An 18,678-nucleotide genomic window follows, 5' to 3' on the forward strand; every position below is an offset into this window, starting at 1 on the left:
TAGCCTTGCAGCCAGGACAGGGAGGAGAGGTGGCTCTGCCATAGACTGGGTGTCAGGCACCAGGGGTAGTGGACCCACTGGACCACCTTGGATGATGACATAAGCTGACACCTGGGAGCGGAGTCTAAGTGATACCCGGTTTTCCACAGAGCCCACCGTAAAGTGGGTTTGACTTGCTGCGGCATGGTACCACCGGGCCGTTCCACAGGTGCGACATTGTCAGCGGTGGTGGCCAAGGCAAAGTACAAAGTCTTATAGCAGAATTGTAGTTGTGGACAGGCAGGAGGTCAGGGCAGGCAGCACAGGATCAGAGTTGGGGATGTAGCAGAAGGTCAGGACAGGCCGCACAGGATCGAACTCAATAACGGAACTGGGGTCACAACAGGAAATCACAATGTAAGCACAGGACATCAGGATCCAAGCTTTCTCTAGGGAAAAGGGCACGAAGATGTGGCAAGGTGTGCAGGAAGAGGCTGGCTTATGAGGGATTCAGGGAATGGCCAGCACCATTCAAAGGTTGACTGGTCATTTAAATCTTCTGGAGCCAGCGCCTGCGCCCTAGTAGGTGGGTACGCGCATGCCAGACCACCGGAGCAGGAACGAGGACAAGTCAGACCATTGAGGCATGGAGAGGAGCACGCCATAAAACTGGCATGAAGGAAGCAGTCATAAATCTCCCCCCATGTGTGATTAATCGGATTTAACCTAGAACCGCTCAGCTGAACGGACATACGGTTTTCAGTTCAGCCGTTCTAGGGTCGGTCTAGTAAATACTGCACAAACACAAAGCGAGTTTGTCAGAATATGCGCATATAGAACCAGACCAAAAAACCCTTATAATGCAAGAGAATGCATAGTAACAATTGTTTACCGTATGTGGATAGTCAGCTTTAATCTTTTGCTGAGGACAGATTGCAGCTACAGATAATTGGGATGGTTGTGACTTGTTGTGACTTGTACTTGCAGCTGCCTCTAGGGGGAAGTAAGAAGACACCTTAAGGAGACTTTGCTATTAAAGGCCGCCTCTGCAGACATGTGGAGACGTACAGTCATTCATGGTGCAATAGGTCCTGTGAGGTTCATTTGATACATATAATGCAGCAGATCTTTCTCCAGAAGACCTTTGGTTTCTTTAAGTTCATTTGAAACTAAGCAAAAACAGAATGTTCACTGGAAATGTGACCTTTGCCAAAGGGGGTATTGGGGACTGTATATTGATTTGAACAGTTAGTACTAAAGTCTGTGTAATAATAATTGTATGATCGTTTTGGTCAGCATAAAAGAAATCTAAGTTAATTTCAGAAATGTTTGGTGAGGAGGTGGATAGAGAATATAACAAACTTTGGCTAGAACACCACACTGAGCTTCCTCAAGGTAGATGCCGTCAATGTAAGGTCAGACCTGCCAGCTGTCAGTATGTGGAGGTAGCTGCTCAACTAAGTATACCAATAGTGTTGACTAGAGAAGGTATCCCCATGAATATTCATAAGCATGAAACTATTTTTGTCTGGATACCATACACAGAAATATGGTGGCTCACAGCTTTATGTCTTCTCACATTTTACCAGGGCTAAAGAGAGGCAAACACCTGGCTCTGTGCTCTCTATAAGGCTGGCTGCACACCAACATGTAAGAGTTAGTAAAGTACTGGCCCTGCAGTTCAGCAGGAAGACAGGAATTATTGCATCCTATTTTGGTATAATGCAAGGACCCCCACCTAAACAGTGGCAGCATTGCCATATTGTCACAGATTGGGGTTCCTGTGATATCAGGGGTCATTGATCTATAGCTATGATAGCTTGGGCACTTTGAGAGTCTCCTACAGCTTTCAATTGCCATTATCTATTACAGTCTGGCTGAAGAGCAGTATATTTACAATACACTACAGTACTATAGTATTGCAGTATATTGCATACATGATCAGACCCTTAGGTTTCTAATATCCTTGGGGGCCTAAAAAGTAGTAAATTAAAAAAAATAATAATAATAATAAATGATAAACATGTAAGGTCTCCCCACATACCAAAAACCCAGATTTATCAAATATAAAAATATTTATCCCTTATAATATACAGTGTAACAGAAAAAAAACATTGATGCTTTACTGAAAGGGACAGGACCTGAATCAGTTAAATGGGATGCCCGAGATCACAGATATTCAGAGGGATAGGTGAGAAATAGGGTTATTGTACATAGTGTAAAAAAGAACATGATGATATCCAAGCAGAGGGTATATACAATGGTATATCGAATGCCATTTATCATGTCTTGTGCACCAGTTTTCTGGTATATAAGGCATGAAAAACTTCCACACCTCTTTCTTGATAAGTGGCTGGGGCACAGACCAGGCAGGACCTGACGTGCATTTCATGTAGGTGCCAGAACCTCTGCCTTACATACCAGAAAACTGGTGCACAAGACATGATGCGCCTGTCTTATTAAATTCTCAGCTATCGGTGATATGGAGAGGGAAACCTTCTGACATACTTTCAGCTAGCCTACACTGAGATGTAAACATAGCTTTGCAATGCACCACACATTTATATATTATTATACTATAATATATATTATACATTTATATATACATCCATAACAACTTGTGTATGTCTGTGTGTTGATATAAATACCTCCTAACTTTTGGAATGACAAAAGGGAGACAAAAGTTTATTTTATTGCCCAAGCCAGAACTTTGCCTTGCCCCCTCACTCTACCCCCACAAAGTAAAATTCCACCCTCACCTCCTTGTCAGATTGTGCCCACCTCCTCCCCCCAGCTCCTTGTAATTCTGTGGACCCTCATCCAGGCCCCCTGATATTGTGCTGCTCCCCTTCATACTATGGCAGTGATGGCAAACCTTTTGGAGACTGAGTGCCCAAACTACAACCAAAATCCACTTATTAGTGGCAACATTGCATTTTAAGCAGTAACTTATTGCTACCTGTTCTTCCTCATCTTTCAATCGTATCGGCTGCCTGAGGCCACCAACACAGATGAAAGAAGGAGGGCACATTCAGACTCGCTGTAGATTCTCTTCAGGGTCTCTCTGTAGAGGAAGAATAGTGGGTCTAGCAGAGTGACCTCCAAAGATAATGCACTTCTGTCAAAAATCTTCTCACTTTTCCGGCAGTTCCAAACAGCCAATGAAGTGTCGCTTTAAAATATTACTAAGAGCAGCATCTCTTACTGCCTGGGTGCCCACAGAAATGGCTCCGAGTGCCACCTCTGGCACCCATGCCATAGGTCACCACCACTGTACTATGGGATCCTCCCCCACCAGCAGCTCCCCTTCATACTGTGCCTCTCTAAGCAGTTTCCCCATGCCACCAACATAAGGGGGGCCCTTGCATTATACCAAAATCTAACGCAAGGACTTCCCATCTGCCACCAGACTGGAGTGCTGGTGCTATATTACCTGGTTCAGTGTTGGCACTGCAGTTTGACTGGCAAATGTGAAGTCCTTGCATCATATTTCAGTATAATGCAAGAACTCCCCTTATGTACAAGGTGTGCAGTTTCCTGCAGCACACAGTATTGTGCAGGAGGAAGTGAGAATAGCACCCGCGTTCTTCAGATTTATGGATGTCCTTTCTTGCAATTGGTTGGAGTTCTGGAATTCTTGCTGATAGCGAATAATATGCAAATTTGGTACAAGCCCTTTAAGTAAAGGAAAATCTTCTCCCACAATGATAAATGTACTGTATGCAATCTATTGCATGTTCTCCATCTATAACATTCTGACCCCAGATGAAACTGCAAGCACACCATGACAAAATCTCTGTATGGGTGATGGCACACGTGGCGTTTTGAACGCGTTTTTGGCCCGTTTAAAGCAGTCCGTCAAAAAACGCATCAGTTTTTGACAGGTTTGACCAATTATCTTAATTAAAACAGGTCAAAAACGGATGCATTTTTCAAAAACATGCGTTTTTTGAATGACTGCTTAAAAACTGCCCAAAAACGTGTCAAACCGTCACGTGTTCCATCACCCTAAGGGAGCATACATCAAAATTGTCCCCAATGTATTATTTCATGTTTGATACGGTGGGCGTATAATTGCATTACTTATGGCGCTTCACACTCTTAAGCTACTTGCACACTGCCGTATGCTCTCCCGGCAATAGTACGGGTATAGTGCACAGCAGAGCGCTCCGCTCTCCATACTGATGCGCACCGCAGGGCCATATGTGTGGCCACTGTACCACCACCTGGTGCCACCATAGCTGTCTATGGGGATGTATATACAGCTGCAAACTTGCGCTGAATATCTGTCCCTGTAACGGCAGTGTGAAAGGGATCTTAAAGAGTTATTTCCATTACAGAATATCTTTTTCTTGTGAAACCTGTGGTTGGCTGGGTTAATATATCTTCAAAATACAACCATATAGGGCCAATAGGCCGTTTTTAACCCTTAGGTGCCTGTTAAAATTTAACTTTTAATTCCTTATCTATTAAAAAAATAATAACGAAAAATGTGACTCGGTACTATGTTGTTTTAAAATAGTCAGGGGTTCGAGATCAGCCTGTTTATAAATATCCCTTTCTCCTGTCAGGTACCTATTTTGGCTATCTTTTTAGTTTGTATTGTCCTCTGTTACTTTGGGTGGCGTTCAGACACTGACACATCAGCACTCTGACATGGGATGTTAGTAGGGTTGGGGAGAATTTAGGATTGGGGTAGGGTAGTTCACACCATGCATGCATTCATTCCACCAGTCTACCATATTCTCCCTTGCTTTTCCCTTTAGAGTCGGTTTGCCGGTCCTCTATAACTCTATCTGAGCTATCTCGCTGCTCGGCTGTTCTCGTGCCCTGAAGTAAAACCTAGCGTTGACCCCCACCCCCCGACATGTTTCGCCACCTAATGTGCCGTCTTCAGGGGTTTTTTGGCTATTGCCCCAAAACCCCTGAAGATGCCACATTAGGTGGCGACGCTAGGTTTTAATTCAGGGCACGAGAACAGCCGAGCAGCGAGATAGAGTTATTTTTTTAATAGATAAGGAATTAAAAATTAAATTTTAACAGGCACCTAATGGTTAAAAACGGCCTATTGGCCCTATATGGTTGTATTTCCATTACAGCACATTATTGTTTGTACCGGTATTATTAAAGTTATACAATTTTTCAATATACTTTCTGTATGAAATCCTTGCAATTTTTTCTAAATCTCTGCTTGCTGTCATTCTATAGAACTCTTCTATATTTACTTCTAGTGGACAGAAATCTGACCATGGTCACAGAGGTGCACGACTTATGGTCAGATTTCTGTCCACTAGAAGTAAATATAGAAGCTTTCTATAAAATGACAGCAAGTACAGATCTAGAAAACCACGAGGAATTGATACAAAAGTATATTTTGTATAATTGTATAACTTTTCACTTGTATCACAAAAACAATAACATGAATTTGCTGAAATGGGACTACCCCTATAAGGCGTAATCATCAACTGTGCAGAAACGTGTTTCACAGGTGGACCACAATGCAGGGACAGGATTCCTAGCATTATATCCATCGAATATGCAAGGAATCCATGCTTACCCATCTAAACAGCTGTAATTAATCACAGTGCTTAGCACGCCGATTGTAAAGCCTCCCTGAGGGAGGTCACACATTGCAGTTACAATTGCGTCGTAATCAGTTTTGAGATGGTTTTAGGCGCAGTTCGTTAATTTAACAGGTTAAAGACATGAACTGAACGGGTGAATTTGATTTTGAAGGAGAAACCTGTTTCACAAATGTCTTTCACCTGTTAAATTAACAAAACTACACCTAAAACACCACCTCAAAGCCGATTGCGATGCAGTTTTAACTGCGACATGTGACTGCGACATTATTGATTTACCACTTTTATAAAAAAAATTAATGAGCTGTTGAAAGACCCAAATTACAGTCAGTCATCAGTCAGACTGTGATGAAAAGAGCGTCCTTTCCAGCTAAAGCAGTTATCCACCATATCCTAATAAACCAAATCCTTGAACAGTACAAACAACATGGCTTCAAAGATATAAGTTTCATGTAACACTTTATTTATATATTTCGGTACCAGTATAAAAGCAGAATAGTGAATTATACAGGTTCTAATAAAGTATTACATATTTACCTATAAAAGATAAACAGCATGTAATAATTATATGACATATACAAAAGCTCAATATGAGCCACATTTTTAACATAGGTAAAACCTTCTACTGTATCAGTGTATGCTGTTCGCATGTGAATTCCAGACCAACCATTTGCACCATGTTTCTAAACGTTTGAAAGGGTTAAATAGTAATTGGATAATACACTTTTGCGTAGAATAGTCAAGCAGTCATGATCAATTTATCAATATTTCTATGCCGGAATTATGGAGTAATTTGCACCTGAAATTATTTTATTAAGGATTTTAGACCATTTCTAGGCAGTTTTTGGACTTTTATGAAAAGGGGACATAGCCTAGTTTGTGTGCCAGAAAATTCTGTTGTACATTAGATTAAACTAATAGCTTGATTTATCTGGCGAAGAATGCAACTATGGAGTCTAACTCTGGTCTATTCGCCTACACTTATTTATTAAAAGTGTCTCCCCCATTGAAGAAATTTGTAAGCAAATAGCTACAAATACTTCCACAAATGAAACATTAACACATTTACAATTCTACTCTACTCTGAAATAGAAAAATACAGTCTATCCCAAAATAAAAACATGGTATGTTCTAGAAGAGTACACACAACTTTACAAGCTTCAAGAATCAACTAGCTTAATTGCTAAATATTGCTCATATTTTACTATACACAAGGTAGTATCAAAGTAATTTGGGAGTTAAGACTGCCAAATCCAACATCATGTAGGGTTGCACCCATGTTTATCAGATTTGAGATGTTAAGAACAGACAAACGGCAAAGCAGCGTAGAAGGCACATAAAATGCAATACTACATCACGAAAATATTTCTCGCCTGGCCAAATGTTAATCATATTTAATGCTATTTCATAAGCTGGAAAAACAAACAGCTGATGGCATATGCCATAATATCCCCCCACTGAGTAATATGCAGCAGGTGTGTGAGTTGGGGAGGGGGTAACTTCCATTAGATTTTCTACATACAGAAGGGCAAGAGTAGCATTTTCAGAAAAATATTACAAATTCACCATAAATACAAAAGGTAAAAAGCAACAAATATGGTGTGGATTGAGCCGCAGTTTATATGTACAGATTATAAAGTGTTCACCCATTACACATTTAAATATACATTTTTGTAATTTATGAAAAAAATGTTCATTATTAAATTGGTTGCATGAACCCATATAATGATATAAATGTTCTGCAAGTAGCGTTAATATACCATCATAACTTACGGTAAATGTACAACTTGTACTTTAAACAAGGCACATTCAGAGGAGAAATTTTTAATAGAGTCTAAAAGATTTACGGTCTGTGACTTAAGAGAACACATGGACAACATGGAGCAGTCTCAAGGACTCCCACATTGTTATTTTTGGACATGTCCAAATCTTCACTTTAAAATGTTTTTTTTTAAACAATTACAATGTTTCTAATAGTTTCAACTGCATCAAAGAACTTTCTGGCCCCTTAATCCTGTTCGAGATTATGTTCCAAAGCTAAGACAACCTCGATCAGACATTATTATGCTACTCTAATTTAAGGTCATGAATGGTTAAGTCCTGGAAAACCATTTTTAAAACCCTTACCATTTTGTAATATGACAAATAAGGTGCATTTTCATTTGCCTTGTAAATATATGATCCTAGTGTTATACAGCACTGTCCTGCACAGTACACAGTAATAATATTTACATCCAAGTGTCCTTTATAATACAATTCACAGTGATTAGAAACAACCTGTTATTAGAGTTTGTATATTTGCCACATAGAATATTGCTTTTCAGAAGTCCAGTGTAATACAGTATTATTATGTACAGAAGTGCTGAGCAATTTCTGTAGATCATTGTTCATTTGTAAGGAAGACAAGTTCTTTTTAATTCCCTATTTACATATAAATTATTTCAAGTGCTTTTACAACATTGTCTTTTCTTTTTCTGGCTTCTGTGTTCACGTTGTTCAGTTCAGTACAATAACACAACACCATAACATTTTATGTGATTGTATACTGCCAGTCTTTTAGAATGTGCCCCCCCCCTGTCCTTTTGGCAGGTTTCTTTGAGTACTTGATTATACTTGATGATAAGAGACAGACTACCATCCAATAAGATTCAAAATCCTCCCGTCTCCAAATCTTCGTTCAAGGTGGAAGATTTAGTCATCCCAAGCTCTCCAAAAATGGTTTGTTCACATAAATGTAGCAGCCATGAGACATCCAGCTAATTCCAAAATACTTTAGAAAATTAAGCTTCTTTCTATGGGTAAATAATTCACGAGGATAATCATCACATCACTTTCCTCTCTCCAATATTGGCAAAAGGATTAAAATGTAGACTCCTTCAATTCTTTGAAAATCTGATGGAATCTGTCAACATTGTCTGGAAGATTCCAACAGTAAAAACTTCATATGACAGACAAACCAGAAAAAGGTTTTAGTTCCTTTATTTCTTTTGAAGAAACTTCATTTTATTACCTGCAAAAAAAAAAGTCACATTTAAACAGCTTATCTATATCTCCATCTTTCTATCTTACATATACATGTATACACAGTATGAGAATTCTTCAAATTTTTTATGATTTTCCAGAGCCCTTTATAGATGTTGGAGACAAATGGAATGATTAGTGGGGGACAAGAGAATTTAGAGCCCAAACTGTTCTAATAATACGTAATATTACACAAACCACAATCGGAATAAATAAAGTATGGAAACATCAGACATACTTAGGCCTTTCAAAAACTTGTTGACTCCGCTGGGTTCGGTTTCAGGGAGAGTCTTCAAATATTCACAAGCTCGCACCTCAAAAAGCCCTAAATAAGAAAAGAACATTTGCCATGAGAACATGAATAAAACAGCAGCTTCCTGGTAAACAGTCCCATCACTATTACATTTAATGCATAAGGGTTCTGTCTGCAGCAAGCATTTTTAGGAACACCCATTCCACATAATTGGCCCAAGAAAATGTCCCAGACAGTCAACAAACAAGCAAAAACTTGTGTGTTAAATATTTGTATCTTTTGTGCAGCATAAAAAGTCTATCGTCAACTTAGGATATTTAAAGTGTTTGGGAAAGGAAATATTGCACTGGCAACACCAAGAAAGTTGTGTCTGCAGAACCCCCCCCCCCCCCCCCCCCGCCACCACAGGTGCATAGCTATGCATCCAATTTCAGAACAAGGAGTCTGTCAGAGCTTTAAACTGAATCACTATCCTGTAGAGGAGAGTTTAACAACTTTTTTAACAGATTATATGGGAGGCTTCCTTAAAGGCAATGGCCACTTTACCCCATGATTTTTCTAATGTTGGTGTAAGTGCGGGGGGATGGGTTCTGCACCATTTTCCTGATATTTAAAAATCCTCCTATATTTGACCTCATCAGCCAGACATATCATTATTATCATTTCCGACCATAAAATGGCTGCAGATTCAGATCATAGACAGATAGAGATCACATGACCCTCCATCAGCGGCCATTTTATGGTCAGGAAAGTCTAGTTGTATAGGTAAAAGACAGGAGGTATCACTTTACATGTCTATAAAGTGGTGCATAACTTGCATGTGTAATTGGGAATTACCTAATATCCTGCCCCCACACACACACACACATTACAAAAACATGATATAAAGTGGCAAACCCAGGGCTGCCTAGGACAACAAGGATAATTCTGCTGCAGAAATGCAATTTTTGTAGCCCTGAGGGGACAATATGCTATATGCTGTGTTGACCATAGTTAAACCAAAGTGAGTTGTCCAATGCCAACAATTGTATGTTCTGTAACTTTTTTGTAACAATACTTAAATGCTAAAAGCATTTCCTTACCTTTCACCACACTTTTCCTTAGTTCTCTGTCCTGTGTAAAACCTGCAAACATCTGAGTCTCCATAAAGAGGTCAAGGAATTGGCGTACACTCCTTGAGGTGTGAGACTTGCGGAAGAGCTCTCTTTGGAAAATCCGTTCTCCCTTCTCATTCACATACATGTGCAGGGAGTAATGTCCAACTATCTCCACAAAGAACCATACAAAAGCTTCTGATACCAAAGAATTCAGACTAACATCTTCTGAAAAGAAAATAATAATGCATTACATATGACAATCGTTTTAAAAAAGCAAACTAAAATTGAGTCTGCATCTGCTAAAGATCACTTGTGATTAACTTTTCCTATAAGACATTAGTGTCGGGTCAACATGACTCTTCTTCTCCACCCCTCCATCTTAGATCATGTATTCACTGTTCATAGTTAATTTTTTGCATTATGCAAAATATCCCACACAATGGAAGTATATAATTATGATCCCGGCACTGTACTTCAACACATGGGCTATGACTTGTGGACCACAATGCTCCCGACAGGTACCCTTTAAATAGTAACTGAAGGAAAGTTTACTTTTGCAAAATCAAAAAAGGTTTGGAGCCAAAGTTTAGAGAGAAAGTCAAATGAGGAGGGATAGAAGGGCAGGAGACATTCTCTCCAATGACAGTGTTCCTAATATTTACTTTTGATTTCTGCCAAGTTTGACATATGGGCCTGTATAGGCCTATATTTTATTGAATTTGCTCACCTTCAGTAAAATGCTGTTCATGATACATTATGTCATTTCTTTGCTCCAAGATCTGTACCAGAGCAGCCTGAAGCTTGTGAGGTAATATGTCATCTTCATCTGATACCTGTGAATGAAGATTGATAATGTAAGTCAAATCTTTTATGGCCCACCTTATGAATCACTGATATAATGTATTGATATACTGTATTTACATGAGAGCCATGAAAAAACCTCAGCTCCAGCTACTCCACGCCCCAGTAGCCTCTTTAGAAAATTTGCATATTACCCTGATTTAAAGATTAGAAAAGATAGAGCGGGGTAAAGCCCAAAAAAGAGCTATTGTTACATACGTTAGATGCACCTACCACAGCATCTACCTTAATAGGTAGATCCGTAGTGGTAGGTTTCCTTTAAAGAACACCAATTCAATTCTTCTACCTCAGTAGGTTTTCATTCCCAGGTGAATCATATATATGTATACAATTGTATGATGGTAAGGTGGCAACCTTAAAATGGGTGTCCAAATGATAATCATCAAATGGGCAGGACAAAGCCAGACAAGAAAAACGTGCATTGTGCTTCACTGTGCGAAAGGGTGGAGGAGCTGGAAAATGGCCAGGTAGTACAGCTAGTAAACTCCCTAATTTTGGCAGACTGCTTCAGGGACCAGATTGAAGCTGTCATTTTGCAACCATTCTACAAAAGAACTTGTATGCAATCACAGGGCAGGGACTTACATCCATCTGAGCCCAGGTGCAGGAGGATGACCTAAATGCACATAATGGTGTGGTGTGCTAAAAGGATACACCTTGAGTATATCACCACCCATCACCAACAAACAACAGAATGATGGTTTGATCTGCATTAAGTCAATAATTACAGGTGTTATCAAATCTCCTGTATGTACTAAAATATCTTATCTTTAAACATTTGGTATTTCTTAGTTCCATCATGATGAAAAAACAAATAGTTGAAACTACAGTCAACCTTGGCAATTTATCGAGTTTAGCCAACAGTTTGTACTAATAAATGGGAATAGTATAAAGCTCAGTAATTGGCATAGAATGAAAAGGTTCTCACCTGCTGTAGAAACTTATTTGCACACAGATCTACAATTAATACCTAGAAACGTAAACAAATACAAGTAAATAGTTAATGTAACTATTGTAATAGTTGTCCAAATTGTATTAAGTTGTCCAGGTTTCTATGGTGTACATTATTACAATCAGATTAATAATATACAGTGCAATTCATCCCAACTATAAATAAAATAAGGATACTTGTGCTCCCCCATAAATACTGGTGAGGATCATTTGACCACTGCATCGAATCACATGAACAACAATGGTGACATCTCTGTTTTTGCTCATATGACCACTGAGGCCACAAGCATTATGGTCTCCTCACCAATTTTGGCCATGACTGTAAAACAAGGTACAGGGAAGCACCAGAGAAATGAAGATATCCTTTATAGTTATATTTTATCTCTGGCCTGGTCTCTCAATAAGGCTTTATGCACATGACCTTTGTGTTCTCTCGGGCTTGTAGTCCCTGGCTTGCGGCTCTCTGTCATACGCTAATAGGAAAACACGGAAATAAGTTTTCCAGGATGGGGTAAGGAAAACAACCTATAAGGCAGCTCCCTTGACCTTCAGGAACCCTTATGACGTGATGCAGTATTAAAACCAAACCATCTATTCCAGAAGACACAGATTCCCAACTGTTTTCCCAGAATCCCCAAGTGGAGGGTTCATGGCTTTTAGTCATCACACGTGTACAAGGTGGCCTTAATTAGCAGTTTCCATAAGAATAACTCTTACTTCCCAACCCTTGTTATACGCCAATGACTGCCAAGGAAATGACTGCACAAGCCGCAACCTGTGTCAGGAATAGGACCTGCTATATGATTTGTTGCTCGGGCAGTCAGTTCATGCACGGTGCTGTGGAAACCATGGGCATGTCCATGACCACATAGAAAGAAATGGCACCATGGTCATGTGCATAAGGACTTTGTCTGAAAAACTAATTTCAGGAAGAACTTCCATAAATATAAAATAAGCAACATAAACGATAACTATTACAACTAGAATAATTAACAACAATCCTACTTTTCTGCCCTTTTGTAGTAATAGTAGGACTCCAAGTACCTGAGTATCTACATAGTCTACATAGAATTGTCACAACAATTGATAATAGTTACATCTAAATGTGGCAACATACACTGTGAATGGACTATGACCCACAAATATTTTGTCCAGTGAAATAAGTAACAAAGCTGCACAATCTTAAGGCTCACCTCTTCAATAGGAAGATCACTCAGCAGAGGTAATGAACAAGAAAGGATTCCAATAAGGAATGGAGTAGGTGAGCAGACAATATCAATCATGGAAGCCGGAAGCACTGGAATGTAGGTGTGCTGCCATGTGAAAGGATAAAGTAGGGCTACCACTGCATGAGCACACTTTGACAACGTGCTAGAGAGAAATAAAAGGGGGTTGTCAGATTTGGTGCCAAGGAATGCAATATACATGATTGTTTATAATGCTTACAGCTGCAAACACATCTAAAACAAGCAATATGTAACAAAGTCTTAGAAAAAAGTGCCACTATATAAAAAATAGTAATTATAGTAACATGAATATTCATACAGATCACCACTGACTCTAAAGCAAAACAGGAGAGATTAGGTGTGAGCAAGAAACTGTTTCCCCACTCCTAGCATGTAACTGGCATCATCAATTTATCCTAATGCACTTATCCTAATACTCATGCAGGACTTACCTCAGTTTGTCAGCTACGAAGATGACCCGTCTCTCAAGCAAAAGTGAGGCAAAGACCTTGATGAGATGGTGGACACTGAGGCAGCTAAATAAACAGTCAAAGTCAACATGTTCCAATCTGGAATCCATGGGCCTGCAAAGCTCAATTACCTAGAAAAACCAGTATAAGAAGTATGAAATACAGGAAAGATACATTTATTTAATTGTATAATGATGCTCCTAATAGAAAGTATGGATAGAACTATTGATACTCCCATATCCCAAATTAACTAAATGTACCTCATTTCCTGATCCTGGTAGAAAGCTCTTTACTGTTATGGTTCTTCCAGGTGCTGGGAATGGAGCCTCCATAACACTGCGCATAAATGGAGACACCAAAGCAGGAGACATCTCCCTCCTTTTCTCCACTTCATCTAGAATCTAAAAAGAATTACAAATTTACTTACCGTAAAAGACAAGTTTAATAATACATATATTGCAGTCTTATAATAAAGGATTATCTTATCTTATAAAGGTTGGCCATGCACACGCTCTGTTAACAACACTTCTCAGCTTTCCAAAAATGTATATGTTGTGCATATTCTCCAAAGCTAACCTCAGATGGAAAGCTAGGACAGACGGCACTATGTTGCCATACTTGTATGTATATATGTTTGTATGTATATATAGACATGTTTGTATGGGTTGTATGTATGGGTTGGTTATCCTTAGCAGCAATACAGCAGATTTCATTTCTTTCCAGTGATACCTTAGAAAAGAGGTTGAAGCAGCCCAGCCGGCTGACCATACAGTAGACTTCTGGAAGACGTTTTCCTTTACCTTGTGGCTAAAATTGGATAGAGAACAAGTTTAGTCTATGGTTTACCCTTAGCAAAGATTTACAATATTTTTCTTAAATGGCATGAAAGTAGAGTAGGAAAATGAAAGGAGAGTCCAATACAATAACCAAATAAAATTACAACTGGATATGAAGACACACTAGTCATGGCTAACCATTGACCCAAGTTATAAATTCCTAAAATGAAGGACTCCTTTCATACAAGTGCAAACTATGAAGGAGGTTGGAATGAACTTAATGCACAAGTCTTTACATGGAGCAACCAATTATATATTACAGACATCATAGGCAATGAATGGCGGTGGATCATGATAACGCAAAAGCAACACTAACAGATGTAAACAAGTGATTTTTACATAAAAATGAGATTAGTAACAGGGACAGTGTGGAAATACTATGCGTTTCCAGGTGAAGGATTTCATGGTTTTACACAGGATCTCTCTGAATAACCTACTTGCCAAAAAGTATAGGCTACAGACAAACCCCAATCTTTTTATATTATATCTAATACAACAGATATTTTCTGCAGCACAAAACTTACCAGTAGTTTCTTGCAATAGCCAAACCATCTACTTCCATCTTCTCCAGTTAGAACAAAAGAAAATGTTTCACTGGAAAAAGAAAGATGGCCAGTTATAGAAAAATGATATATATGCATAGATACACCCATTTATCTTCTACCCAAATTTAATATTACCTTTTTAGATTTGAGGTGGGAGCCCAGTCATTAGAGTCAGGAAAGCAGAACTGTGGGATGACTTTAAGCCTTTCTTCTGTATCTTTTGACTGTTTGACTGGTTGGTCATTCTATAAAATATATAACAAAGATCTTAAACATATTGTATGTCTTTAACTGACATTTGTTACAATAATCAAAACTAGGAGTGAAAATGTAGAAAATTACAAAGTCAAAAAGTTTTTACCTTATTGGGATATTGTTGTGTAATATATGGAATATAGCCATCACCAGAAGGCTTCTTCTTCAAAGAAACAACCACAAACAACTCAAAAAGCTGCTGCTCCTGAAGTTCTATGAGGTCTCTCTCCAAAGTCTGGTAGTGAGGGTTCCGCTTTAATGAGCTGTGGAACTGATTCAACCTCTTATTGTGTTCTGTGAAGAGAATTAACAAATGTTTGTGTGTGTCCATCCAATATAAGATCACAACCAGTTGGATTTCTGTAACTGGAGTATGATAGTAACTGGCAGGTCTTTATTCAACCATAGTGCTATCCATAATTGCAATGTATCAGAATGACGTGAACAGCCTTATAGACCAAGGTCATAACCTCAAAGGACATTTACCACTAGGATGAAAGACTGTATGCAAATGAGCCTAAGGGGCCCCTCAGCCTCATTTGCATACAATCCTTCATCTTGGTGGTGGTGGTAGATACCCTTTAAACCAAGAGTCAAAGTAAAACCTTTTAAAATGGAAACTGTGAATAATGAGGATACATTATTATTAAATTCTAATCATGTGTGAACCTGAGGGTGCTAAAAGTGTATCCTCACGGTATCCTTTAAATTAAGTATTGAGAAACAATGTTATGGGCGTCAAAAGAAGTCCTGCCCAAAGTTCAAGTAAATACATGCTGCTACATATCCATGATATATCATCTCGTTCATCCAGAATGACAAGGTATTCTGGATTTAGAAAACCATTGTCTTCCTTATTATTTGAACTTTTATGTAAAAAAAAAAAACATCATTGACAATTTCCCCAAATACTAGCTGATGGAAAATTTGGTAGAAAGTCATATTGCCTGTCTTCAATGAACAGGGAGTGGTGAGAACTTCACATATGTGAAAAAAAGCTAATTCCCATGGATAGTCCATGCAGCTACCCAACTCATTTACTAAGGAGCATAGAAAATGAAAATAAGTATAAAGAAACAGTCATAATAAATCTTGTTAGAAATTTTCTGGTTTCTCCTTTTAGACAAATTGTAAATTAGAATAATGGTTATACAACTATGTTTTTTAAATAATAGACAAAACGCAGCATATATAGACATTAAACACCATTTTCTTACTTTTCTGGCGATCCTCTACTTCACTTTCAGATTCACTCGCTTCCCCTAAGAAATGAAAAAAACTCAAGTTAAAGTCGAAAGGGATTCAACTAGAAAATTCTTTTATAAAGACATTGTAATAAATGATTTAGAGGGATGTAACCTTTGTAAACATACCTTTTGATGAAGTATCATGGCCAGTGAAGGTCTGAATTTTAACTTTCTTCTTTCCACGTTTGGCATCAAAAATGTCTTGTATCTTCATCACAAGCTGGAAGAGTAAAGAAAACTTGAATTTACCAATCAATATAATAGTGCACAATGAACAATAATGCATAAAAAGCAACTAGTAAAAAATACGATTTTCATGTACGTTAAGAGAAGCGAGAAGAGACATGGAACTTGCTTCTATTCAAAGCATGCATAGAAAGAACACCAGAGCTGCAACAATGAGATTACGCTGCTACAAAGTTAAGACAGGAAGGATTTTGTGTGTGCGTTTCCTTGTTAGGCCAATCACATCCTGCATGGAAACTTTTTATTTTGCCTTTGCTGTAAACACAGGATGAGCAAAGCATCATTTAAAACGGAGTGATGTGTACCGCCATAGTCTCATGTCATGTTTGATCTTATATATATATATATATATTTTATAGGGAGCTATAATGAAAAAAATCAGTTTGTTCAAATAAGGAATCTTACCCGAGGGAATTTCTTCCTCTTTTTAGTCATCTCTCCACTGTTACGGAAAACTTTCCATTCCATTAGTGTCACTGGAAGGGTGGAATCTTTTGGGGCCTTCTTGTGAACATACAGTTTGGTGCTTTTCAGCTCCAGTGTTTGTCTTTTCAGAAAGTTTGGTTTTGAAGGGATCTAAAGGAAAGCAATTTACTAAATCACCTAATAATGTCACATTAAACATTTTATGATACAGATTTAATAATATATCACTCAGCAATATATATGCACTCAACAGTTGCATAAAATAAAAAAACTGTAGAGGGTAAAACATAATATATTTCATAGTTTTAATAAAATTTGAAACCATCCTCATTCTGCTTTTAATATTAATAAATATTTTGAACTTTGTTACTGGTGCCCATTGGGAGCAAACCATATCCCCATTTACTTAATATTGCAATATTAGCAACAAAGTTAATTTGCCATAATTTTGGGCACAATTTATGCCAAAAAACGGCAAGCTACTTAAGGAATGTACCACATGTCTTTTAGGGGTCTGTACTACCCAAGGTGTCTTTCACATTAACGTATGTATGACAACGAACATATGTTATCTGTACCGTACCGTTTTTTATACAGGTTGCATCATTTTTATGGGCAATACGTGCAACCATTTACATGGCCATACCATTTTCAATACGTTTAAAAATATAAAGCATGTTTTTTTCTCCAGTATTTCCATCCTGTACTCCCCCATAGTATGGGAACATTTCAAATATGTGAGGCATACTGTTCTAAACCGTATACTGACGTTTATACATGCAGTATCCAGGGAGACAAGAACTAGTGGGAGGTGCATTATGTCTGTCTTTCACCCAATGGTCAACCATCCATCAGCCAGACATTATTTGCCAGCAGACTATATTTTAAGTTGATATGGTGACATGAAAAACTGAACATATTCATTTGTGTGGAACTACGGAATTTGATGGTGCTATATAAAGAAAGATTATTATTATAGAGAATTAACATGTTATAAACAGTTAAAAAGTCCAATTAGAATTGTAAAGCTAACTGAATTGGTGAACAATAACCAACCTTAGGAGCTTTGATGGTGCATCTTGGAGGAGGGATCTTCCATGAAGATGGAACTCTCCAAACAGGTAAAGGAGATATTTTAATATCTTCATATGGATTTTCTTTCTGTGGAACTGAGGGACATGACTAAATAAGTACAAAACTGTGGTAAACAAAGCACAATAGATAGAAATTACTGGGACACCTACATGCAACCTCCTCATAGATATTGTCTTCAGATACTGTGTGATAGAGAGTAGATCTTGAGGGCTCACTGGGTTCTTCAGAGATCTGAGGGTGGTTTGTTTGGTGTATGAAGCGCCTGAATGTTTGAACATCTTCAAATTCAAAGGATTTCCTAAAAACAAACAGATGCAGAGAGATCAGTCACAGCATTCCACGAGTGCCATGCTAGAATGGCAATGATGACAAACACAAAAGCCTGTTTTTACAAAGGCAGTATGTTTTTATCATCCTGAAGGTAACATGAAAGGCCGGTAGACACTTAAACAGCGTTCATACATGGCTTTATCTCAATGTTCATTATTAAGCGCCAGAATTTTAGTAAAATTGCATGAATGTTTATGGGTATTAGTAATTCATGTTACTCTATAGATGGGAAATGGATTGCTAGACATGCAAATGTTG

At 38.3% G+C, this 18,678-nt stretch overlaps 1 protein-coding gene across 2 annotated transcripts in view; it reads right to left on the bottom strand.

The window, feature by feature from the left end:
* Positions 1-6,003: 6,003 nt before the first annotated feature.
* DENND2C (DENN domain containing 2C) overlaps positions 6,004-18,678 on the bottom strand; it is a 29,987-nt gene continuing 17,312 nt past the window's right edge. The window contains exons 3-19 of one of the 2 annotated variants that reach the window (XM_072137663.1): positions 18,240-18,388; positions 18,052-18,164; positions 16,975-17,145; positions 16,450-16,543; positions 16,294-16,338; positions 15,183-15,370; positions 14,957-15,066; positions 14,801-14,870; positions 14,170-14,247; positions 13,701-13,841; positions 13,423-13,571; positions 12,938-13,115; positions 11,722-11,763; positions 10,660-10,765; positions 9,918-10,154; positions 8,821-8,907; positions 6,004-8,571 (exon numbers count right to left, since the gene is read on the bottom strand). In XM_072137663.1, coding sequence (XP_071993764.1) covers positions 8,540-8,571; positions 8,821-8,907; positions 9,918-10,154; positions 10,660-10,765; positions 11,722-11,763; positions 12,938-13,115; positions 13,423-13,571; positions 13,701-13,841; positions 14,170-14,247; positions 14,801-14,870; positions 14,957-15,066; positions 15,183-15,370; positions 16,294-16,338; positions 16,450-16,543; positions 16,975-17,145; positions 18,052-18,164; positions 18,240-18,388 — 1,990 coding nt within the window. In that variant the 3' untranslated portion in view covers positions 6,004-8,539. Of the gene's footprint in view, positions 8,572-8,820; positions 8,908-9,917; positions 10,158-10,659; positions 10,766-11,721; positions 11,764-12,937; positions 13,116-13,422; positions 13,572-13,700; positions 13,842-14,169; positions 14,248-14,800; positions 14,871-14,956; positions 15,067-15,182; positions 15,371-16,293; positions 16,339-16,449; positions 16,544-16,974; positions 17,146-18,051; positions 18,165-18,239; positions 18,389-18,678 lie in introns of both variants that reach the window. The other variant, XM_072137662.1, reaches the window with a different exon arrangement.

The sequence above is a fragment of the Engystomops pustulosus genome, chromosome 2 (genome assembly GCF_040894005.1).
Source record: "Engystomops pustulosus chromosome 2, aEngPut4.maternal, whole genome shotgun sequence".
Lineage (NCBI taxonomy): Eukaryota > Metazoa > Chordata > Amphibia > Anura > Leptodactylidae > Engystomops > Engystomops pustulosus.